Source organism: Delphinus delphis, chromosome 8 (assembly GCF_949987515.2).
Source record: "Delphinus delphis chromosome 8, mDelDel1.2, whole genome shotgun sequence".
Classification (NCBI taxonomy): Eukaryota; Metazoa; Chordata; class Mammalia; order Artiodactyla; family Delphinidae; genus Delphinus; species Delphinus delphis.
In genome coordinates this window covers 66,019,130-66,045,495 of record NC_082690.1, presented here as the reverse complement: position 1 = coordinate 66,045,495, position 26,366 = coordinate 66,019,130, and the positions used below count along the sequence as shown (strand labels likewise).

At 40.3% G+C, this 26,366-nt stretch overlaps 1 protein-coding gene across 2 annotated transcripts; it reads left to right on the top strand.

Annotated features, from left to right (window-relative positions):
• The first annotated feature begins 787 nt into the window (after positions 1 to 787).
• Positions 788 to 6,637, top strand: ZBED5 (zinc finger BED-type containing 5). Of its 2 annotated transcripts, none has more exons than XM_060018494.1 (3): positions 788 to 961; positions 2,632 to 2,695; positions 3,774 to 6,637. In XM_060018494.1, exon 3 carries the CDS (start codon positions 3,915 to 3,917, stop codon positions 5,997 to 5,999), a length of 2,085 nt encoding a protein of 694 aa, XP_059874477.1. In that variant the 5' UTR covers positions 788 to 961; positions 2,632 to 2,695; positions 3,774 to 3,914; the 3' UTR covers positions 6,000 to 6,637. The 2 variants fall into 2 exon arrangements, with proteins under 2 accessions (XP_059874477.1, XP_059874476.1); XM_060018493.1 differs by having other exon boundaries at positions 2,581 to 2,695.
• The last annotated feature ends 19,729 nt before the right edge of the window (positions 6,638 to 26,366 follow it).

Sequence of the window (26,366 nt, the reverse complement as noted above, 5' to 3'; positions counted from 1 at the left end):
GTGTTCCAGAGCGCTGGACGTTCCTCCGAGGAGGGAGCCACCAGGGAGGGGTGCAAAGGCACAGGAAGTGGCCTCTTTCCCTTTGACGCTGCTGAGACGCTGCTGTAACACGCGGCTCCCCGACCCCATGTGGGGTCACCCGAGAGCAGCGCCCCGGCAATATCAGGCTCAGCTCCCAGCTCTGCGCGCTAGGGGCCCCCGACACGCCAGCGTCGGGGAGGGGAGGGGAAGGGAGAGGGAGTTTTCTGCCCCGATTCCAGTGAGAAAACAAGGAAAAGAGGAGGCGGTTGCGCAATCTGGGCCTGGGGTGCGGCTCGGGGAACAAAGAGGGCGTGAAAGCACCAGCAGCCGAGACTCCGCGAATCCACTCAAATCTGCCGCCGGGGCAGAGCCCCAGTGCTTGTGGATACGCAGATTTCTCAAAGCCAGTCCAGCCCTACAGGATCACAAATGCTATCTCACAGCACCCAGGACTCTACACTGTAAACAAATGCCTGGGCTGCTCTGGCCCAGGGAAATTTGAAAACAATCGCTTCACGTCTGCCATTCAACTCAGTCAGCCTCCTCGAGCTCACGATTCCAGACTGCCAGGGGCAACGGCAGCTGGGCAACGCCTCAACCGAGCTTGGTCCTTTGCTTTGCTCCCACCCCACTGCTCAGCGCGGATTGGTGTCGGGGAGCAACTCCGGCGCTGATTGGGCGGCGGCGGAGTCGCTCAAGGAGACAGTAAGTTCGGGTGCCCCGGAGTGCTAAATTTATCTTCAGAGAAGCTACCGCGCCCGCCGCGAATTGGATCTCTATGGAGGTGGCATAGGCGATATCCCTGAGCTGAGAGCATCGCCCGGCCCCCCGAATCCTTCTTCCCTCTGTTTTGTTTTTCATTTCTCCCCTTCCTCCCTTCCCCCCTCTCCCCTCCAGTCCGCGACGACTGGCTCTTGACCCCGTTCAGGCCTCGGTGAAGGTGAGGACCAGAGCCGCCGCGGCGGCTGAGTGGTGCGCTCTGAAATGGCCGCTGCCGTGAGCTTCGTAAAATGGCGGCCGTAGGCTCAGCTGGGGACCGCGGCGCTGCTCCGCAGCCCAGCCGCAGCCGAGACCCTTCTCTCCATCACTGATGGAGATGAAGGAGAAAGATAGCGGCGGGTGCTGAGACGTTTTCCTGTGGTTATTAGCTGAGGCGACCGCCCGGGAACGCGAGAGCAGTTCCGTAGGCGAGGGTGGACGCCCACAGGAAGCCAGCCCCCCAGCTGTGGTGGGCAGCGCGCTCCTGTGACAAGGAGCAGCCGACGGATAGGTGGCCGGGCCGCCCATCGAGGTGACCGTTGAAAAAAGCACTTAGGTGCTGGACGGAGTGTCTGTGCCCACCTCCTGCCTCGGCTTATGAATGGACTGCACTCCTACCCAGCCCTCCTGCCCCACGGGTATTGTTCAGAGCAGGAACCGCCTTAGGGTGGGGGTTGAATGGAGGGTGCTACCTGTCACCTTAGCCGAAGAGACAAAAGATGAGGTTTCCCCCCGCCCCTTTTCAGGGAGTCGAATAGAAGCTTTAGGGAGTCCAGTCTCTTTGTCCTCGAGAGATTCGGGGAAGCACCTCTAAAAAGGTGGAACTGAGGCCCTCCGAACAAAGCGTTTTCACTCCGTCGTGTCCGTCTCTGGTAGCAGGGGAGAGGAATCCTAAATTTTGAGGTCACCCAGCGTTTCCATGAAGTTCTCGGCAGCTAAAGCGCATTCAGGACTGTGAAAGGACGGTCTACTCTTTCGCTCCCAGGAATGAAGATGTAGGGCTTTCTCCTGCTGCCAGTTTGAGACCCTCGACTTTCTGGCAGTTGTAACCCATTGTAATTCATTTCTCTCTGCACCATCCAACTCCTGGTAACAGATTTTTTAGTGCTTGAGAGATTAAGAGTATTCAGGGACACACCAGCAGTGACTAGGCACGTGGGCTCTGCAGTCGAACTTTCTGGGTTCCGTTCTGAGTTCTTCACAGATGTGTTAACTTAGCAGGTGACTTAGCCTCTCTGTATCTATTTGTTCATCCCTAAAGGGGGGTTATTAATAATAGTCCCTGACTCTCACGTTTGTTTTGAGGATTAAGTGACCTAATCTAGGAAGGATTTAGCAGTTACTGGCACACAGTAAACAGTGATCACTCAATAAACATTAGTAAGTTAAGGAGCTTGGTTATTGAGACAAGAGTGGTTGTAACAAAAAAGCATAGTTCATGTAACCCTTCCATGTATAATTCCATTTTAGATTACTTTCAGTGCTTAGTTTTAGAGACACTAAGGTGTGGCTGTACTTCTAAAAGTTAGGTTTCGCTTCTGAGAGTTTTTAATGTTTTTCTTTGAAGTCAGTGGATGGGGGAGCGTTACAAAATAATGAAATTACCAGGGTATTAAACAGGACGAAAATATTAACATTTTTACTGTGTTAGGCATCTTCTGTTTCAGTCTAAGATCTGCATTGCAGTGAAGAATCATTTGCACTGCCTGGCTCTAAAATAAATTGTAAAGAATGGTCATCTTAGAGGTGTATAGTTCGTTCTCCTTTTGTAGTGTCTAATTTTATTTTTTCTCATTCTAGGCTTTTGGTTACTCCCCTTCCACCCTATCCCTTAATTTCTTTTTTTTGAAGCGTCTGCGTTTCAAGCTGCCAAGGTGGAGAGAGTGATTGCAGAAGGGAGTGCTCCTCATTTCAGGTATCTTACTCTCTAGCTGTTACTGAGAAAACCATTTTAATTCAGGATCTGATACGAGAATCCAAAGCTTACTCTGAGCCAAATCATAAAGTTTAACTCAAACTTTAAATCAAACTAGCTATATTTAGGTAGACACTAAATTTGAATGCCTTAACTTATAAGGCTGGTATTCATCAGAGGTCCTAAAATTTGCATTACCCTTCCATTTAATTATGCTTTTAAAAAACTATTATATGAGGAATAAACCTATTTAAATGAGAGTTTTCTTTAGGTCTTCGTTAAGCCTTCACCTAGAGTAATGGGATGGAGAGTAATCAGTAAAATATATGCATTATTTTGAATGAATCTTATTTTGGATAATATAAATATTTATGTAATTTAAGTCCAGAGAAATAGTAGCTAACTTTTGGTTTACAGTTTATTTTTCAATGTTAACACACAGTGTTTAGATACACCAGAATTCTGTGTCTTGCAAAACTTTGAACTGTTTGTGTTTTTGACATAGCTTATCAGAATAATTACTAGCCCTGAAAGGAGCCTTAAGATGTATGACGGTGTCAACAGTGAATGTATCTAATGGCAGTAGGCATCAGAAAGCTAGAAGAGATTCCAAGATACTGTATATCATGAAAGGGGATGATAAATTATGGCCCCACGCTGTCTGTTTTTATAAATAGAGATTTATTGGAACACAACTTGCCCATTCTTTAACGTTTTGTCTATGGCTGCTGCCATGCTACAACTACAAAGCTGAGTAGTTGGCAGCAGAGACCATACGGCCCATCAGGTAAAAAACATTTACCGTATGGCACTTTACAGGAGAAGTTTGCCAACCCTGCCATGGGACCTCAAGGTCCCTTCCTTAAAAATGCATTTATCAACTCATTATTTCTTAGTCCAATGGTTCCCATACTGTGTTTTATAGAAGATTAATGTTATCTTAAGTTAATAAGCGTTGTGAGAAAAAGATCAATGCTAACAATAGTTTCTTCTTTTAGAATTTATTTTTAAATGTAAGTTTAAGACTACTAAACTCATTTCTATAGCTTTTATTTTTATGTGATAATCTACCTTTAAGAAAAGGTGTGCCATACCTGAGAGCACCAGGAAGTCGAATGAGAGATCACCTGATACACGAACGTGTGATGTTCCATCTGCGCGTTGATGCATAGGCAGCACTTACAAATTAACTGATGTGTTGCTATATATCATCTCTTTGATGGTTGCTCATCTTCTGTGTATCCTGTCTTATAATTTCAACACATTTGTGATACTCAATGTTTATTCTAAATTAACCATGTTTTGTACCACAAATTCATTGCCTATGGATCTGTTGCTGAAACAAGGAAGTCTTAAACAAGAAGTAGAATCTTTTTGTTATCAAATTGTGTCTGAATCAAATGATCAAAAGGTTGGAATATTACAGAGTGAAGATGAGCAGTTGCAGCCTGCAGTTTCTAAAAATTCAGAAGGTGAGCTTTCCAGGGTCAAATTTATGTCCAATTCCAACAAAATAACAACATTTAGTAAGAAACCAAAAAGAAGAAAATATGATGAAAGTTATTTGTCTTTTGGATTTACTTACTTTGGAAATAGAGATGCACCTCATGCCCAGTGTGTATTATGTAAGAAAATTTTATCAAATAGCTCTTTGGCCCCTAGTAAGCTTCGAAGACATTTGGAAACTAAACATGCTGCATACAAAGACAAAGACATAAGCTTTTTCAAGCAACATCTTGATTCACCTGAAAATAATAAACCCCCAGCACCTAAAATTGTCAATACAGATAATGAAAGTGCTACAGAAGCATCATACAATGTAAGTTACCATATAGCCCTGAGTGGAGAGGCTCATACTATTGGAGAATTGCTTATCAAGCCTTGTGCAAAAGATGTGGTGATGCGGATGTTTGACGAACAGTATAGTAAAAAAATAGATGCAGTACAACTATCAAACAGTACTGTTGCACGTCGAATTAAGGATCTAGCTGCTGACATTGAAGAAGAGCTTGTTTGTAGACTGAAAATTTGTGATGGGTTTTCACTGCAACTAGATGAATCAGCTGATGTTTCAGGACTTGCTGTGCTGCTTGTGTTTGTTCGTTACAGGTTTAATAAGTCTATTGAGGAAGACCTACTCTTATGTGAGTCTTTGCAGAGTAATGCCACTGGTGAAGAAATTTTCAACTGCATTAACAGTTTTATGCAGAAACATGAAATTGAATGGGAAAAATGTGTTGATGTTTGTAGTGATGCTTCCAGGGCAATGGACGGGAAAATTGCTGAGGCTGTCACCTTGATAAAATATGTGGCTCCCGAAAGCTCCAGTAGTCACTGCCTGTTATATAGACATGCACTAGCAGTTAAAACAATGCCTGCATCTCTGAAAAATGTGCTAGATCAGGCCGTACAAATCATCAATTATATTAAAGCTCGACCACATCAATCCAGACTACTAAAAATTTTGTGTGAAGAAATGGGTGCCCAGCACACAGCCCTTCTTCTAAATACAGAGGTGAGGTGGCTTTCCCGAGGTAAAGTTCTTGTAAGACTTTTTGAGCTTCGTCGTGAACTATTGGTTTTCATGGATTCTGCTTTTCGACTGTCTGATTGTTTAACAAATTCATCTTGGCTGCTAAGACTTGCATATCTTGCAGATATTTTTACTAAATTAAATGAGGTTAATCTGTCAATGCAAGGAAAAAATGTGACAGTGTTCACAGTATTTGATAAAATGTCATCATTGTTAAGAAAATTGGAATTTTGGGCCTCATCTGTTGAAGAAGAAAACTTTGATTGTTTTCCTACACTCAGTGACTTTTTGACTGAAATTAATTCTACAGTTGATAAAGATATTTGCAGTGCCATAGTGCACCACCTAAGGGGTTTGCGCTCTACTCTGTTAAAATATTTTCCTGTAACAAATGACAATAATGCTTGGGTTAGAAATCCATTTACAGTAACTGTTAAACCAGCCTCATTAGTAGCACGGGACTACGAGAGCCTGATTGATTTAACATCTGATTCTCAAGTGAAACAAAATTTCAGTGAACTTTCACTAAATGATTTTTGGAGTAGCCTAATTCAAGAGTACCCAAGTGTTGCAAGGCGTGCAGTTCGTGTACTTCTTCCTTTTGCTACAATGCACCTGTGTGAGACAGGATTTTCATATTATGCTGCAACAAAAACGAAATACAGGAAAAGACTCGATGCTGCACCTCACATGCGGATCCGACTTAGCAACATTACACCTAATATTAAGCGGATATGTGACAAAAAGACACAAAAACACTGTTCTCATTAAAATTGGAGGGTTTTGCATGCCTCTTGATAACCAAATATAAGATGAAAATAAAAGATGATTTACTTCACTGATGATATCTTGGGGTTTTAAAAAAATGATTCAAATTTTTTATACCTCTTAGATTTTAAGAAAGGTAAAGAATCAAAAATTTAAACCTGTACTACTGTTGGTATTTCTTCTTCACGTAATTTCAAAGGGTTCCATGGTCATGACTGTGGGAAATATTGATTCACAAGGAAAAGTCCCAGTTTCCTAGCATGATGTATCTTTTTAGGAGCTAATCGCTACCAATGTTTCTAAGCATGCCACCCTGTAACCCTCCAATCACAGGGACCTTCTTGCCTAAACATCACTGTATTATGCTTTCAGGTCTCAAAAAACCATTCCTTCTCCTTGCTTCCTGACAGACTCCTATTTGCTTTTCAACCCTTTGACTTAATTTATCTTCAGTACTTTCATTCTCTAAATCTTTCTATTTGGCCCTATTTTTTGTGTATGTCTCAGCTGTGAACTGCTTGGTGGTCTCATAATTTCCAGTGTTATTGGACTGAGCTGTTATATGATCTTATCCAGCTCTATGTCTCCATTATCTGGCAGAAGACCTTACTAAAGTAGATGCTAAATAGAGGAAAAAATGTTGGTGAAGGTGAACCAACGAAAAATGGAAGAGGGCATGGTAGCTTATATTTGTATGCTATCGTGTATAGAATGCTACTCTTTGTGGTTTGGGCTCAGTCATTCCATTACCTAGAATTTAGTGTGGCCATTAAGGAGAAGTTACTGGGGAATGTCAGAGCTATGATTCGAGCTGAACTGGTGGGGAGGTGGAGGGAGTGTGAAGAATATTTTCAGATTTTCTTTGTTTCTCAATTTGTGTATAGATTATTGCCGATTCAATATACTATAGTCTAAATTAACGAGGCTTTACTGTACTTGAAGATGATTGGACTTGAAACCGCTATCAGTGTATTCTTAGAATACTATGAAAGATTTCCTTTTTTTTTTTTAAGATGTTGAGGGTAGGAGTTTATTAATTAATTAATTTTTGCTGTGTTGGGTCTTCGTTTCTGTGTGAGGGCTTTCTCTAGTTGTGGCAAGCGGGGGCCACTCTTCATCGCGGCGCGTGGGCCTCTCACTATCGCGGCCTCTCTTGTTGCGGAGCACAGGCTCCAGATGCGCAGGCTCAGTAGTTGTGGCTCACCAGCCCAGTTGCTCCGCGGCATGTGGGATCCTCCCAGACCAGGGCTCGAATCCGTGTCCCCTGCATTAGCAGGCAGATTCTCAACCACTGCGCCACCAGGGAAGCCCACTATGAAAGATTTCTCACTGACATTCCTGCCTCTAGTCTTCTCTTCCATGTCACATCACCCAACACAGTTCACCAACTCAGGGTTAAATGGTTTTTGTGTTATTTCTATAGTCAAGACCTACCATATAACTACTAGATAGCCATTATTTATTTAATCTCACTTATTCAAACCCACTCCCCATTTTGGGGAAGAGGAGAACCTCCCCTCCCTAAGGTAGAATGTGATAGAATGATTAAGCTTAGGTACCTGCTCCACTACTTAATTAGCTTTTTTTTTTTTCTTTTTTTGGCGATGCCGAGCAGCTTGTGGGATTTTAGTTCCCCGACGACCAGGTGTTGAACCCAGGCCCTCGGCAGTGAGTGCTCGGAGTCCTAACGACTGGACCACCAGGGAATTCCCTAACTAGCTCTTTAACTTTGGTCAATTTGAGCCTTTCTGAACCTATTATCTCATTTGTAAAATTGTAATTATGCCTTCTTTAAAGAGTTATTAAGATAAAATGACTATGTATATAAATCTAACAGTGGGTAATCAGGAATAGATGAGTGACTTACATTAGTTCCTTGCCATATCCAGCCATGTTCCAGTCAAACGTCACTCCACACTCACACTTCCAGTCTGAGTTTTTATTCTGTGTGGAGATCTAACAGGCTATATAGGACCTGACCTAATATGAGGCAGCAAGTTTAAGTATTTTTAGCCCAGGCTTTTTCTCCTTTGTCACATTAAGCACCTATGTACCTGTCAGTTACTCTGCTAGATGCTTGTGTGTTATCAGTAATCTTACAACAATCCTATGGGATTAGGTAATTTCTGAATTTGCCCAAGGTCACACAAGTAGCAGAACCTAGTTTAAAGTGGCCTTTTCTGACAGTACTTTTGCCTTCGTTGCATTTCAAACTTTTCTAAGAGCATCAAAAAATGACTTGGGAGTATAGCTAAAACTCCTTAATAAGATGTGGGCATTTCTTTGAAATCTGTGCTTTCTTGTCTAAATTCATCCAAAATAGCCATCTACTTCAAAGCATGACTGCTTATTTTAGTATAAAAATATGTAACAGGGATTAAATTGCTATCAAGTAAAATTAATTCTCCAGAAAGATTCATGATACTCATACATGCAGTACTTTTTGTCAGCTGATCCCAGAATTAAAGGTACGCTATTTCGAGAAGTATGTACAATGCCATGATGTGTACATTTGGCTGGTGCCTCAAGTGTGGTAACCAGACTCCCTGTGTGATTGCTGAACCTGAGCCTCTGCTTAGGTCATCTGTCCAGGATGTAAGCCTCTTGAGATATAAGACCTCTCGCTTTCTAGTCCTTTACCCCTAACCACCTTCTCTGAGAGGCTGCTTTTCTGCATTGAAACCCAAATCTATTGACTGAGACACTGCTAACTGCTACTAGACCTGTTTAATGCCGGCACTACCCAACTTGGTTCTTGATGTCAACTACTGACCTGTTCTATAACCTATCAGGACTAACCTATGGGTACCATGTGCAGCTAGTGAGAACAGACTTTTGTACCTAAAGGTAGGTCTTGTACCTGCTGGATGATGGGCAAGTCTAGTTCCAGACAGCAACTTCTTTATTACTCTAACCCACTGTAGTTACCATGACTGAATCCCAAAACAGGAGATTCTTTCCCTTTATGTTTAAACTCTACCTACCCTTCAGAATCAACCTTCCTTAAATAAAACCAAAGCAAAGTAAATCTTGAGCACTCAGATTCCCTTTATTTTGTACCTCCAAAAACCTTTGGTTACCATTCTGCCAGTACTCCCTAAGGCTCCAAATACTAGAGGCTCTATCTAGAAGTAGAGGGAAGGCTGACAAACACCGTCACACAAAAGAAAACTCTAAAGGAAGAAATGGGTGGCGTTCTACTTAATATTGCAAGAGATATTTGGGGGCTAAATAACATGGCAACCTCAAATGACAGCTCCCCTTCTTGCCTGCATGAAACAGTGAAGTTCCTGTAATGTATCCAATCCAAAAGGGCTCTCCCACTTTTTTTTTTTTTTGCCTGTTTCTGAAATTAATTTAGTTGGCAACCCATTCTCCATGAATAAAAATACGAACCACAAATGTTTCTTGTATTAGTCAAGGCTCTCAATTGTAATTTATAGAAACCCAAATCAAACTTACTCAAGTCAGAAAGTTTTACTTATTGGTCAGTGTTTGCAGTAGCCTCAGGGATGATTGGATCTTTGTTTAGATGATATTATCAGGAATCTCTCTTTATCACTTCGGGGGTTTTTTGTTTTATTGAGGTATAGCCAATGTACAATATTTTATATACATTATCCCACTTTTAATCCCTATAATTCAAGTACAATTGATCCTTGAACAACACAGGTTTGAACTGCATGGGTCCACTTATACCCAGATTTTTTTCAGTAGTAAATTATACAGTGCTTACATGTCCCATGGTTAGTTAAATCCGCGGATAGGGAGGGGTGACTATAAGTTATACGCAGATTTTCAACTTCGCGGAAGGTTAGCACCCTTGACCCCCATGTTGTTCAAGGGTCAAGTGTAATTGAAATTGCCTTGATTTTTTTTTGTCTTTTTAAAAAAATTTTATTGAAGTATAGTTGATTCACAGTGTTGTGTTAATTTGTGCTGTACAGCAAAGTGATTCCGTTATATATATTACTTTTCATATTTTCCATTATGGTTTGTCACCGGATATTGAATATAGTTCCATGTGCTATACAATAGGACCTTGTTGTTTATCCATCCTATATATAATAGTTTGCATCTGCTAATTCCAAACTCTCAATCCTTCCCTCCCCCACCCCACTTCCGCCTGTCTTGATTTCTTAATGAGGATTGTTTCCTATGTAAATCTTGCCCTAGTACCACACGTATATAAATACACAAATTGTAATCTCTTGTAGTTTAGACTTCTTTGGGATCATTCATAGATTTAGCAAATTTCTAGTAATACTGTAAGTGCTCAGTGAATTGAATTCCCTAACTTAAAAGGTAAGGTATTAAGGTGAAATATAGTTCATACTATAACATTATGAAAATTAGCTTTAAAATTCTTGGCTTCAACTTAAACAGATAAGGCAGTAACTATTCTTTGTCTTTCAAAGACTTCAGAAGCAGCATTTTTTTTTTTTTTACTCTGTACAAGGTTTTCTTTTTTGTTTTTAATTGTAGGAAAATATACATTACACAAAATTTACCATTTTAACCACTTTTAAGTATACAGTGGCATTAAGGACCATCACCATCATCCGTCCCCAGAACTTTTTCATCTTCCCATACTGAAACTGTCCCCATTAAACATTAACCCCCCATTCTCCTCCCCTAGTCCCTGGCACTCATTATTTGCATTTTCTATCTCTGAATTTGGCTACTCTAGGGACCTCATAGTGGAATCATACAGTATTTATCCTTTTCAGTCTGGCTTATTTCACACAGCTATAAATAGGTTCATCTATGTTGTAGCATGTGCCAGAATTTCCTCTTTCTAAGGCTGAATAGTTTTCGTGTGTGTGTGTGTGTGTGTGTGTGTGTGTGTGTATACACGTTTTGTTTATCCAGTCATCCATCAATGGACACTTGGGTTATATCTGTCTTTGGCTACTGTGAATAATACTGCTGTGAACATGTATCACAGTCACAAATATCTTTTTGACTGCCCAAAGCAGCATTTATTAATAAGCCCCCTGTTTCCTTAAAAATGCAATTTTACTCTCCAAAATATAATTCACCTACAACTCTTGAAAGAATCCAACAGCTATGTAAATCTAGGTGCCTCTGGAGCTTATGCAAGTTATTTACTTTCATTTGTTAAAGTTGGTAATAACTGCACTGTTAATTAGTTACAATGGAAAGACTTCTGAAGCAGCTATCAAGAGACTTGTGTTCTTCAACTAATTAATTGCCTTAGATAAGTTCATCCTTCTTTCTTGGCCTTAGTTTCTTCGCTTACCAAATGAAAGGGGTTGAACTAGAATGAGCTCTAACGTTCTTGTCAAATAAGTTAAAAATTTTAACCTAAATAAAGATTAGGGTGATGATAAGATGTGCTCAGTTTTTTGAAATATGTGGATTTTTCCCTTGGAAGCCAAGCCTTTTTTTTTTTCTTTATTGAAATATAGTTGATTTACAATGTTGTATCAATTTTTGCTGTATAGCAAAATGACTCAGTTATACATATATATACATTCTTTTCCAAATTCTTTTCTATTATGGTTTATCACAGGATCTTGACTATAGTTCCTTGTGCTAGACAGTAGGACATGGTTAAGACAAGCTTTTTTTTTTTTTTTTGGCTGTGCCTCGTGGCTTGCAGGATCTTAGTTCCCCAACCAGGGATCGAACCTGTGCCCCCTGTGATGGAAGCACAGAGTCCTAACCACAGGACCGCCAGGGAATTCCCATAAGTCAAGCTTTTTACATTAGTCTTGTACCATAATGTTTTCCAACAACCAAATGATAAAATTTATAAATTGCCCCATCGTGGATACTTACTGGATGAAAGGAATGAAGTGCTTTTTTGGAAGGGAAATGTACATTGGAAAAACTAAAATATGTTTGTTTATGACTGTGTTGGAATCTAGTATAGTTGAAGGCATAACTCAAGCGTCAGGCAGGTTACAGTGGAAATTATTGACTAATCCCCAGCATCTATTTTCCTCTCCCAAGTTGTACCCTGATTTTCTTTCAGGTATCCACTTTTCCCCTACATAATCCATATACTTAAGTAAAAGCTGATCTGTCTCCAGCTTCAGGAGTGGACTTGTTTTGTCTAAGATAGTTTTTTGACCCCAATTCACATAGCAAACAGGTTTTACAATATAATCTAGGTGTGGGCATGTGTGAGCACCAGAGTTTCATAGAACAGTACTAATCCTTTGTATGTGCAATGTAATCCCAAATATATTTAATTTTTTTAATGATGAAAACTCAAAGATTAATTGTATGACCCATTCTTAGGTCCTGATCCACTGTTTGAAAAGCACCAGTGAGTGTAATGCCATTGCCCTTACAAAAATTGTTCAAGGAACCTGGCTGTAAGCCTGTTAAGGCATAGTATTGCTCTGGCTACAGTAACTGGCCCAGGAATAGCATGTGACCCAATACAGGCAAGTGAAAAGCAAGAGCAGTATTACAGGGGCTTTGACAAAAGTTGCTTCCTCACTCTTAATGAAGAGATAAATATCCTGTGTACTTGGGAGGCCTGGAATTGCTGCAGCTCTTTAGCTACCAGCATGGGGATAAAGCCAATACATAGGGGCGGGCACAACCAAAAAATTAGAAATTAAACCAGAGCCCTGACTGAACCAAACTTGATCACATTCCTGCCTTTAATTTTTTTGTTGCTCAGGCCAATAAAACTATTGTTTAAGACCCTTTACATTGGATTTTCTATTACCATAGACAAAATCATCTTAACTAATATAGTGGTCTAAAGGGAAAGCAATATAAAACTAGAATTTACTGGTAAACTTAGCTGCAATGATGAGTCCCAGCCCAAACTGAAATAGTCTGATCTCTGGTTATTCTGCCATCTACCATAGTGCTATCACTCAAAACTCTGCCACTGGTAATATTTTATAGACCAGAAACTAAATCAGCACATGTATTGACATTAGTAGATATTATCAAAAATGCCATTTCTCTTCGTGGGACAACTTGGTAATAAATGGATTTTACGTATTAGTTTAGGCTGGCCTAGTTATGAATCGGGTGTGTAATTCAAATTAGAAATTAACCTTGAAAACAAATCTATTCATTTTTCCTTTAACTTGTCAAAGACCCTGATAAATGTGATGGGATTTTTAAAAATTTTTTATGTTTAATAAGTCATATGCTTTGTAGGGGAAATGATCGGCCAGAAATAATTTGAGTGGTCCTCTATCTTCAAAGCTGTTTTCTGTCAAAATTGTAAACAAGGTCCCTACAAGATTGTTTTAACTTCTCAGAAGAGTTATGTGTTGACAAGGCAAAATCTGTTACATCGCAGTTCACAAGGCTTTCTTGACAAATACCTTTGAGCAAAATAAACCCTTCCCCAAACAAGCTGGGACTTCAGGTGTAAGGTGATGATCTAAATGCCTACATTTGACTCTTACCTTCCTAAAAGTCCACAGACATGCTGAAAGAAATATCAAAGTTAGACTGAATCCACAGCAACACTAAGAAAAGGGAGTAAAGGTGTCATTACTCTCAAGAATTTACATTCTAGTGGGAAAGACAAACTATTGAGCACTATTAAGTAAATAGGTTAATGAAGGAGAATGTTAACTGAGTTAATCTGAGATAGTCTCTTTGAGAAAGTGACATTTCAGCCAAAACCTGAGTGATAAGAGGGAGCCAGTCAGTTGAAGATTGGGGAAAGAATACTCCAGATGGAGAGAAGGCAAGTGCAAACACCCGTATACAGAAAGAGCTTGGTGTGTTTGAGGAATAGGAAGATTAAACATCTGGAGTAATGCACACATGTCACTGTGCGTGTGGTAAAAATTGTCAAAGAGGTAGGAAGAAACCAAATTATTTAGAGTATTAGAGGCCAATATAAGGAGTTTGGATTTTATTTCAAGTACAATGGGAAGGCATTGTGGTCCTCACAGGGGAGAAGGGGGTGGGGATTAGGATACCATCTCCAAGGGGTATTTGTAAATGTGTGAGGGCATTGAGGACTATACCTGGGGTATTTTAAATCCATTAGTACATGATATCCACCCTTTCTTTTGAAGAGCTCAGAGTTTGGATGACACTGGGACCTTCATATACTTCTGAGAAGACCCAGAACCTTAGAGACCCCACTTTGGAAAGTGTACATGTTAATTGAAAGAGTCTCCATCTCCACTCTTAAAAGGAGGGAACATATATTGGGCCTCTTTTTATCCCATAAAGCACCATGCTATACTCCTTATGGCACTGTTTTGTGGCACAAACTTGACAACTATCTAAATTTGAGGGCATGCAAAATATAATGGTGATTATCTTTTGATTATTTTTTCTTATAAGGAAATATAGTGCATTAATCAAAGACTTATGATGTATAAAAATACCCAGATTTGGCTTTCATTATGTTTTTATTGAATGAAGGGATGAATGTTGAGTCTCCAAGCCTTATCTAGTAACTCTTCAAGTTGGCTGCTAAATCATGTCCTTGTTGGTGTCGTAACTCTTTCCTATCCTTCCCCTGTCCCTCAAGGAAGAGGATCCCAGAATTCTTAGAGGGTAGAGAAGCAAAAGAGACTCACTCATCCTTAGGATTTCACTGTTGGAACTATTTGTTAACTTAATTTTTAATGATTTCAAGACTTCATATAAAGGAGCCCCTACCTCTCTTCCCAAAATAATGTAAAGAGAACTCTGGTCTGAATGGTACAGCATTGGGGTTGGCCTGGGATGACAGAGTAAGATTTTAGTCCAGGGCTTTTCTCCATGCTACTAAAACAATATTTTAAAAGTCACTCTGGATATCTATTTCTAGAGCACTTTGTGGGTCTTAGGCAGTTAATTCTGAGGTAGGTTATATAACCGTGTTACAGCTATGGAAGAATTAAGTGCCTAACACGAAGTACTTTGGGTTTAGAGAGGGGTTTTAAAATGCAAAATGTTATTTTTACTATTCTACATGTATAAATGAAAAGTAAAGTAAAAAGTCATGGTACATTGTATTGTCAATCATCAAGTACTTCTGGAGTCTTTAAAAGGCTCCCAGATACACTCAGAAACATTCATACACCATTTTCTTTCTCAACGAAGCACCTATTTCAAGAGGCAGCAGTGAGAATCGCTCTAGAATGCATCCACTTTAACAGCAACTCACTTTTCACGTAGCCCTCCCAGCTTTTAAATATACATATGGTCGATCAAAGCACCATGAATCAACCAGACAGCTGTCATCAGGAACTAAGCCAATATAACATCCCTTTTCAGGAAGGCTTTGGAAACAGTTTTCTTTCTGGCAGTCAAACTGTGTACTTGTTCTAGAAAACAAGCTACTCTCAAGGCTTCAGTGTCCAGTCAGATACAATAAAGAGCTATAGTCTGTTATGGGCTTGAAGTTCTGAGTCTTAATGGTTTCACAATATATTGACTACCAATTAGGATAGTCTCAGTGTTCCTGCAAACATCAGATAAGTCCGTCACTCCTTAAATTGTGCAACACCAATAAACTGTACCTATTCTATTTTTGCTTAATTTTGTATTCAAGGAAAAAAGCAGACTTTCATCAACTAAACTTTAGGCCAAAACATGAGAAATGAATAGAGCTTATGAAACAAAGCCCTGAAGTTCAAGACACAAACTTATGAAAATCAGTGAAGAATTGTTTGGTGTAGGTATGGAGGATTTATCTAGTACTTAGCCAATCAAATACTGAAACACACAACCATGCCTCTGCTTTGTATTATATCACTGCTAGTGAAATTTACTCAAATCAGGACAAAGTTGATGATAAAGGAAACGTTGCATTTCCAAGTCATAAAATATTGAAAACACACTACTCCAAAATAAACATAGGAAAGATTTAAATAATGAAACATTTTAATTTTCATTTCCAATTGCATAAAGCGGAATGTAAACTCCATGGGGGCAGAGACCTTGACTTTCTTATCTACCTCTGTATTTTCAGGACCTAGAATAATGTCTGACACCTAAGAGTTGTTCGTTAAGTGTTAGCTGTCGAGATGGTAATGATGGGGAAAGGCTAGGTTTGAATCTCAGCTCTGACACATTCTAGTTGTAGAACCTTAGACAAGTCACTTAAATTCTCTTGAAGCTCAGTTTCTTCCTCTGTAAAAGAGGAATAATATTTTAGTCTCTGTTTTTCTAATATGTGTTTTTTACAACACCACCAAGCAGTTTTCCAATTCTCAGCAGACACTGACTGAGGAGTCCTACAATTTAATTCAATTCTGACACTGTTTACCTGGAGATAGTGTCAGATCCTACAGGTTAAGGGCTCAGTCCAACAAGAGTCCCCACCAACCCTCCTTCAGACACCAATAGCAGGTACAGGTTAAATTGGAGGTTCCCATGACCCCCTCTTCCTGTTCAATTTACTAGAGTGGCTGACAGAACTCAGAGAAACATTTACTCAAATTTACTGGTTTGTTATAAAAGTCTATAACTCAGGAACAGCCAAATGGAAGAGATGCATAGGGTAAGTAAGGTATATAGAGGAGGGAGTGCGGAGTTTCCAAGCTCACCCTCGCACGCTCTCCCCCTAGCAGGCCACTCTCCCCACATGCCCACGTGCTCACCAACCCAGAAGCTCAACTCCTGTGGTTCAAGAGTTTCTATAGAGCTTAATCTGTAGCCCTCCCCGACCTTACCCTTCCCAGATGTCAGTGGGTGGGTGTGAAAGTTCCAACCCTCCAATCACTTAGTCTTTCTGGTGACCAGCCCCATCCCGTGGTTATCTAGGAGCCCCACCCTAAGTCACCTCATTAGCATAAACTCAAGAGTGCTCAAAAGAGACTCCTACTGAAAGACAAAAGGCGCTCCTATCACTCAGGAAACTCCGAGTTTTCTTTGGATGGCTCTGTGCCAGAAACCCAGGACTAAGACCACATACATTTCTTATTACACCACAGTTTTACTTATATCCCTGCTCTGAGAGTCAAATAAGATATGTATCAAAAGTCATTGTAAAACTATAGCATTATTAAAAACCATTATACTAATGCTATAACCAACAATGCTATAACAAAACATTGCCTGGTAGAGATCCTTACATCTGGCATTTTGTGTGTGTGTGTGTGTGTATATACACACATACACACGATGCCAGGTGTTTTTAATTCATTTTTTAATTATATCTCTGTGAGGTATGACATCAGTATTATCTGTTGAATAACAATTTATTGGCTGTAAAAAACATGTATTTCCTCACAGTTTCTGTAGGTCAGGAATCCAGGCGCAGTTTAGCTCCAGACTCTGCTTCAGTGTCTCCCACGGCTGCAATGAAGGTATTGGCCAGGGCTACAGTCATTTCAAGGCTCCACTGGGGAAGGAGCCACTTCCAAGCTCACTCCTGTTGCCAAGATTCAGTTTTTCACAGGCTGCTGGACTGAGTGGGAGGCTGCCCTCAGCTCCATGACACGTGGACCTCTCTATAGTGCTGCTTACAACATGCCAGCTGGCATCATCGAAGTGAGCAAATGAGAGAGTGCCAGTAACGCAGCAGTCACAGACTTTTATAACCTATTTTGGAAGTGTTATTCCATCACTTTTCTTGTGTTCTGTTCATTAAAGCAAGTCACTAGTGAACCAGGATGCAGGCTTTCACCAGCCACCGAATCTGCTGGCATCTTGATCTTGGACTTCCCAGCCTCCAGAACTGTGAGAAATAAATTTCTGTTGATTATTAAAAATAAATAAATAAATAAAATTTTTAAAATGCAAGTTACTAGATCCAGCCCATATTCAAGAGGAGAGAATATTACACAAAGGCATGAATACCAGGAGGGAAAGATCACCTTGAGCCATTTTAGAAGGCTGCCTTCTACAGGCTCAGAGTGTTCAAGTTGCTTATCTAGTTTCACAAAGGTAATAAGTAGCAAACCTGAGATTCCAAATCACATCTGCCTGATTACAGAGCCCACAGGGTTTCCATCTACTACTCTTCTCCCAATGAATATATAGGAATAATTATAGGGTTAGCATAAACTAGTCTAGAAGTGATTCTAAAGTGTTAAAAATCTGTTCTCTAGGATAGAAAAAGTCATCTCCATCCTAATTGTTCTTCCTAGGATTTTTCATTCTAATCATTTTTTTCATAGCTAGGACAAGTTAGACTGTTTTTCATTCGTGCTCCACGGTACCATAAACTCCAAATCAGTGATATAAGATTTTTCATTATTTAAAAAAACCTGCAAAGTGTAAGTTACCTCTCAGCAATACTATCTAAGGAAAATAATCTTGTGGACACACTAGGGTTACTAATAGACCTTTGGAGAGAGTATCTTTCAGTTGTTAATTTATTCAGAGAGTCATGGGAAAGGACATAGACATTTGTAAATAACAATAATAGTGTATACAAGGAGCTCTTAAGTTCAGAAAAGAAATATGGTTAAAGAAGTATGATTCAAAGAGTCAAAAACAGTTTGAGTCTTGAAACATGAAAAGCATGAATCTGAGTTTACCAGGTGACCAGGACACAGAGTTATTAAAAAACAAACAAACAAAAAAAAACCATGGCCTAGGATTATAAACAGATTTGGAACTTGGGGGATTCCCTGAAAGTCAGAGGGCAGATGGGATCAGAATGGCAGAGCAAGAGTCAAAGACTTCAATGTCAGAGGTAAATGATACAAGGAGTTGGGGGGTGGGCTGGGGGAAAGGCACAATGTCCTAGAACAACCATAAAGGGTAACTGGGGAATGGAATTTGAAACCTCTGGTTGGGTTGGCTTCTCAGTCCATTCACTTTTCAAAGCTAAGGTTATCCTGAAATGATATTTTACACTAGACTGTCACAGTGACTCTGGAAACTTGGGGCAGATAAGTCAGGCAGTACTTCAGGTGGCTACATCCAGGAAAGGAAACCTCATTTCACAAACAGAATTATCAGCCACTGGTATGCGCCGTCCAAGATTACATTTTATCCCTTCCTCACAATCATCAGAGCAAACTGTGATAAACTGAAACTACCTCAGGCACAGAGAACAAGGAATACCAAGGTGAGAACAAAATCAAGAACAACCAAATACCCAAGGAAGACCAATACCATGAAAAGGTGACACCAGTCAACAAACAAAAGAACTAACACCCAAGCAAGTAGTTATTAGAATAAACAGAGGATCTTGGAAACAATAATTGTTAATATTTATCTAGTGCATACTAGGTGTGGTATCAAGCATTGTTCTCATGTATTTTTTTTTTAATATTTATTTATTTGTCTGTGCCGGGTCTTAGTTGCAGCACACGGGATCTTCATTGTCAAGTGCGATATCTTCGTTGTGGCATGCGGGATCTTTAGTTGTGGCATGCGAACTCTTAGTTGTGGCATGCAAATTCTTAGTTGCGGCATGCAAACTCTTAGTTGCGGCATGTGGGATCTAGTTCCTTGACGAGGGATCGAACCCGGGCCCCCTGCATTGGGAGCACGGAGTCTTAGCCACTGGACCACCAGGGAAGTCCCTCTCATGTATTTTTTTAAATTTAATATTTATATGGAGTATCCCCAGAAGAATATGAGAGAGTATTGCATCTAACTTTCATGAAAAAGAGCTAGTTTTAAAGATGGTTGAAAAATTAAAAGACAGTCTAAACAGTAAATAGACTCTGATGAATAGCAAAATGAAAGAATAAGCTGAAGAATTATTTCAAAAGAACAAAGATATAAGGGCTTCCCTGGTGGCGCAGTGGTTGAGAGTCCGCCTGCCGATGCAGGGGACACGGGTTCGTGCCCCGGTCCGGGAAGATCCCACATGCCACAGAGCGGCTGGGCCCATGAGCCATGGCCGCTGAGCCTGCGCGTCCGGAGAGGTGATTTAAGAAACATGCAAGATAAATACAGAGATTTCAGTATCTCTCTCATAATTCCAAAGAAGAGGTAACAGAAAATTGTAGGGCAGCAATAACTAAAAAAATAATAGCGAAAAATTCCTGGTATGACTGGTGTAGTTTAGAAGAAATGTTTAATGCCACTTAATGTATTAAAAAATAAAGAAATCAAACATTATGTAAGTGCGTCTTATTTTTGCCAGGTTGCACCTGAAATTTCATCACTTTATTATATGTATTTCTAAGTTATATATTCTATATGTTTTCGTGATAATTTGCTTTATTTAGCTTTTTATTTTGAAATAAATTTAGGTTTACCGAAAAGTTGCAAAAATGGTACAAATGCCTTTCACTTAGCTTCCTATAATGTTAACATCTTGTATAATAACCATTGTACAATTATAAAAATTAATAAATTAACATTAGTACAATACAATTAAACAAGAAATGTACTTTATATAAACTAGGAGAGAAAGTAAGTCAGTGGGAATGATTAACATAAATAGATATATATAAAACAGAACAAAGGAGGTGGATTACTACTACGTTCTCATTTCTACAACTGGTCTTGAGGTTCTGTTTACAACATCCTTCCATCATCATCTATTCCATATTCATTTTGCCAGCATCCATAGCTGGTTGAAATTTTCATATGATGTGATCTTCATTCCTGAGGAATGAGTCCTTGGTGGTTCTGTTTGAATTGGATCGCTGTAGTCTCCTATTGACTTTTACCACTGTATATGGCAATACTAGAAGGCGACCCAAAGCATCCCCTGGGTTTGAGACATTCTCATCCTTGCTCCCATTATGTTGTAGTGATCATATTTCCCCTTTATAGCAAGAATAAATCATCCCAGCCTATGCTGTAATCTCTTTTTCCCCCCCTATTATTTCAATGTCAAAAAGAGCCCAAAATAATTAATTAGTAGTATAAACTTCCAATTAAGTGGAACCATGATTGGGTTTTCTCGGGAGAACGTTCCTTCCTTGGGCCTTTAAATGGGCAAAGCTCAAAGTCGTGGGAATAGAAAACAAGACATTTTGTGAGTGAATTAGCAAGTAATAATAGTGGGAGTTGTCTATCTCACTCCTGGGCTCCCCAGCTCGCGTACTGTAGACAAGGGAGAAATAGCACTCTGTTGGTTGCTACTTCACAATACATAATGCTGTGGGACAAGAGTTGGCAAACTTTTTCCTGTGAAAGGCCAGATAGTAAATATTCCAGGCTTTAGCTTTAAGGGCCACTTATGGGATCTGTCACATATTCTTTGATTTTGTTTACAACACTTAAAAAGTATAAAAGCTATTCTTAAAGTCTGTACAAAAACAGGGTGTGGGCCTGGTTTGGCCCTCCGACTGTAATTTGCTAATCCCTGCTATAGGACAGCAACCTAACTTTGCAAAGTGTCCCCCTCCCTTTTGGTGCTGGAACTGAGTCTTCCAAAGACCACTGAAGAGTTCTAAAGGCCAGCCGCCACTGGATGATGGGGATATACAGTAAAACCAGTGAGGTCTGTGTGCATAGTATTCTGGATCACCAAGGATTAATTGTTCAATAATCCCTTAAAGGTAAGATGGTTCTCTCCTTCCCTCAACCCTCGTGCACAATTTTACTCTAGCAAATAGCTGTATATCCCTTTGGGGGAAGAGTAGGAGAAAGATCTACACATCATACTTTTTTTTTTTTTTTTTTTTGCGGTGCGCGGGCCTCTCACTGTTGTGGCCTCTCCTGTTGTGGAGCACAGGCTCCGGACGCGCAGGCTCAGCGGCCATGGTTCACGGGCCCAGCCGCTCCGCGGCATGTGGGAACCTCCCGGACCGGGGCACGAACCCGTGTCCCCTGCATCGGCAGGCGGACTCTCAACCACTGCACCACCAGGGAAGCCCTACACATCATACTTTTGATGTTATGACAAAGTCCTTTCTCAGAGGGTACCTAGCATACTCTGTATTCAGAGGCCTCTGGGTCTGTGAATTTCCCAGGACTAGGAGATGGGTGAGGGCTGTTACTCTTATGGTGTCTCTAGTCAGGCCTCTATTTTCCCAGCCTAGAGTTTTTCAGTTACACAAATATTTAAGTCCTTAGGGAGCTACTCATCTATTTTGGTACCAGAAATTCTATGATCAGTTAACCATCACCAAAGATCTCTGTAGATTGATGCTTTCAGTTACCACTCTGTTACTACTTTGTATTGTAAGTGTGCCCACTGTGTTTATGGTGGTTATGTTCTGCTACCTCACCTCTGCTATCTCAGGATCTCTTACCATCATTGAAAATAGAAAGCCCAAATGGCATTTCTCCTTTTTTTTTTAAAATATTTATTTATTTATTTATCTTGGCTGCACCGGGTCTTAGATGTGGCATGTGGTATCTTAGTTGTGGCATGTGGGCTCTTAGTTGCGGCATGCATGTGGGATCTAGTTCCCCAACCAGGGATCGAACCCAGGCCCCCTGCATTGGGAGCACGGAGTCTTACCAACTGGACCATGAGGGAAGTCCCTCAATGGCATTTCAATGGCAACACATGGAACATTTATCCCTAGAGGACAGCCATTACAGTAATGTTCAGAGATGCTAATGCTGTTCTCAACAAAGTATTTCTTGACACTTCCGGTGAAGAGAATGTGTGCTCTAAGCTCTTTTGGGGATACAGGGGCTGTGATCTCATACAAATAACAACCCTCTTCAACGTTGCTTTCTTCTCAAAACTTTGGAGCTTGTCTTCAACATTATATCAAGAAATTTATGGCAACCCAACTTTATTTAGTTTCAGTCACCAGTCGAGTCTAGTTTTCAATTAACCAACTAAGCATAACTAGAACCACTCCTAGATACCCAAACTAGTACTTTGACTCCAAAATCTCTGGTAAGTGTTCTCAGATCAATAAATTCTTCTTTCCTTGGTCCTGAACCCTTATAATCTATTCCTACACATATTCCCCAGCTTTTTGCTAATGCAACTTAGCAAAATCTTGCCATTCTTCTTGAATGTAATCTTTCTCTTCCTAGATTTACTTTGTAATTGGTCCCCTAGAGCATGCTAGGTTCTGACTCCGTTTATAGGTTTGGAGTTAGTGAGAAGACACAGGGTAGAAAAGAAGGAGAATTGATATCCCTGTGCAAGATGAGGTCTACATTATCTATTACTGTAAACAAATTTCCTAAAATTTAGCAACTGAAAATTACAAGCATTTCACACAGTTTCTCTAGGTTAGGAAACTGGAAATGGCATAGCCAGATGGTTCTGTCTCAAGTTCTCTCATGAGGTTGGTGTCAAGATGTCAGATGAGGCCCCAGTTATCTGAAGGATCTTCTCTCAAGATGGCTCACTCACTACCTGGCAAGTTAATGCTGGTTGTTGGCAGGAAACCTCAGTTCCTCACCATGTGGACTTCTCTATAGTGCTGCGTGAGTGTCCTCACGACATAGCATCTAGCTTTCCCCATATCTAAGAGAGAACAAAGAGGAAAATGCAATATCTCTTATGACCTAGTCTCAGAAGTCACACACCATCATTTCTGCAATATCCTATAGGTTACAAGGTCAGCCTGTTCATTGTAGGAGGAGACTGGTTACCATAAGGTCTCTATTGGGTTTCAAGAAAGGTAAGACCAGCCTCATCAGGGGAAGAAGGGAGCTGCCTCTTCAGGCAAGGGACACTCAGCGGAGTTTGGCAACACAGGACACCATTTTTGGAATACTACACTTTTCTAGTCAGTACCCTAACTTCCACATCAGAGATCAAGTGAGGTTGTTAATTCTACCTCTGTCATAATGCAGCATTTTACTGAAAAACATTCTGCTTCTAATTTTTGGTGTGTTAGACCTGTATCTATATAAGAGATAAGGGATGTTTTTAGGACAATCATAGAAAACCCCTGGTTTTCTAAACATGCCCTGAGCTAAACATTTGAAATCTTGAGCCCATAATTTTCTTTAACTTTTCTAGCACAGTTAGAAGCAGCCTACACTGTCCCGGCCCTTGTATTCCTTGAATCTTCCATAATGGTCTAACGCAGCAGCCAGATGGTCCACCAAAGCCTTGCCTTTAATAGGCGCTTCATTCCAGATGACCCAAGATGATAACTTTTTTTAAGCAAAAATGGAATATATTTTCTCATGTAACTGAAAAGTCTATGGATAGACCTGAATCCAGGGACTCAAATCATGTCAATAAGAATCCATCCCTTGCCATCTCTTGGCTCTGCCTTCCTCTGTTGTCTTTATTCCCAGAGAGACTCTCCATGCGATGGCAGAGATGGTCTCTGACTTACATTTTAGTAACTTAGCAATCCATAGTTGAATTTTTTTTTTTTTTGGCTGCACTGTGCAGCATGTGGGGTCTTAGTTCCTCGACCAGGATCGAACCTGCACCCCCTGCAGTGGAAGCTCGGAGTCTAAACCACCAGACCGCCAGGGTAGTCCCCGTAGATGATTCTTTAAATAGCTGTTTCTCCATTATGTGTCATGGACTAACAGTGTCCACTAATAGTAACCAGATCCTCACTGCCTTCAGATACATCCAGTTCATATAACTCTCCTCACATTCCCATTTTCTTGAAATTCAATTGTTTACAACTTTTCTTATTACTGCATCAGTCAGTGTTCAGTTGCATAATACAGAATCCAGTCTAGTACAGGCAAAAAGAGGTCTAAACAAGGAATTGAGTGCTTACAAAATCACTGAAAGGACTGGAGGGGCAAGCTCTAGGTCCAGCTCCTTGGAACAACTTCCAGCCCTCACAAGCGCTCTGTTTCTACTGTGGTTAGAAATGTTCCCACTATCATTGCTGTAGGAGACAGTTGCCATTGATTATCACCACAGAACTGTATTACCTTCGCCGCTGCCGCTGCTGCTGTTTTAGGAAATTGCTAGCTCCAGAATCATACACATCGCCTCTGCCAAATCTGTACAAGCAAATTAGACCCGATGTATTTTTCCTCTCTCCTCACATGGCTCAGTTCTGTATTCATTTCTCACAAGATGCATCGAACAGAATCACATCTGGAATCCTAACTGAAAAAGAGTCTGAGAAATGTCACTTATTAGCTGTCCAGCTTCATAGCATATTGTGTACATCAAATATTATTAATCTGTAGAATTGTTAGTTGCGTCTGCTATATTAGATTGAGAGTTCTTTAAGAATACAGATTAAATGTTATTCATATTTCGGATACCCAGCCTTCATCAGTGCCTCCCTTAAACATAATTTCACAATTCAATACAATACTACTTTACAAATTTTATGAAATATTTGCTAAGGAGCTTTGTATGTCTGAGTAAAGACTTGTCCTTACACAATCCCTCTTTCAGGCAGAGTCTACTCATTTCCTCCACCTTTACCCCTTACTGAAACTGAAATTTCCTTCACATCATTTCCTCTCCTATGACACTTGGAATACAGCATGGTAATTGGAAGGATCAAGGTTTTGGAGATCAGACAAATTTGTGTTTGAATTTACAATGACAATAGTAATACTTACCTCACAGAATTGTCATAAGGATTAAGTGAGATAATGTAATAAAGTACCTGGCATATAGTACACACTTCAGAAGTAGTATGTAATACTATTAAAATGTTTTCTCTTACCTCTTACATGTAACTCTGGAGTTGGAAGGAACATAAGAGTTATCTAGTCCATCTTCCTAATACCCATGGATAAGCCCAAAGCTAAAGGAAGTGAAGTTTTATATGTTTCTACCTACCCCACTCTTCACGGCTTGACTGGCTCATCTCCTATGTATTGACATAACTGTGTCTTAGATCCCTCATAGATACTTGTTTGAGTAGATTTTTATCTTCCCTTTGAGTGAGACTTAGTATGGAATTATCTTCCCCGTTCAATTGGCCCAGAAATAGCTATCTAGTCCTGATCATTGGACATTGAGTCTCAAGGACAACTCACCCCATATGTCTCATTCTGAAAGGGAAGCTTTTATCTGGCATTCTGGAGTCCAAGACCTCCCTTCTAGATACCAGAATGTACAATTTGGATGCCCACTTTTTATCTCATCATAACTGTAGATCGGCCCATTTTTAGATAGTGAATCTCCCCTATATTGCCGAACCTCCCTTTGCCATCAGCCAGGCTCAACATGGTGGCAGGGTCTAATGCAGTGGTTTTCAACTGGGTGATTTTTTGCCTCCCAGGGGACATTTGATAATGCCACAAGACATTCTTGGTTGTCATAGCTGGGGGGAATTTTGCTGCTGGATCTAGTGGGCACAGGCCAGGGATGCTGCTAAACATCCTATAATGCACAGGACAGCCTCCTACAACAAAGAATTATCTGACCCAAAATGTCAATAGTGTCAAGGTTGATAAATCCTGGTCTGACTTTAGTCGCCAGTCTTATACCCTAAACCTTGTCTTGGAGTGTCATAACTCACCAGGAAGTTCTGAAATAGGACATCTTTATCATGATGTCATCCCTTATCATTCCTGCCCATAGCAACTTCTTCCTCTGCCTTCTATAAGGCTTTATTCATTTACAGTCTCCTAACAGCCTTCTTTTATTTCTTCTGTGTTTGTACATTGTCTCTCCAAACAGGCTATAAGCTC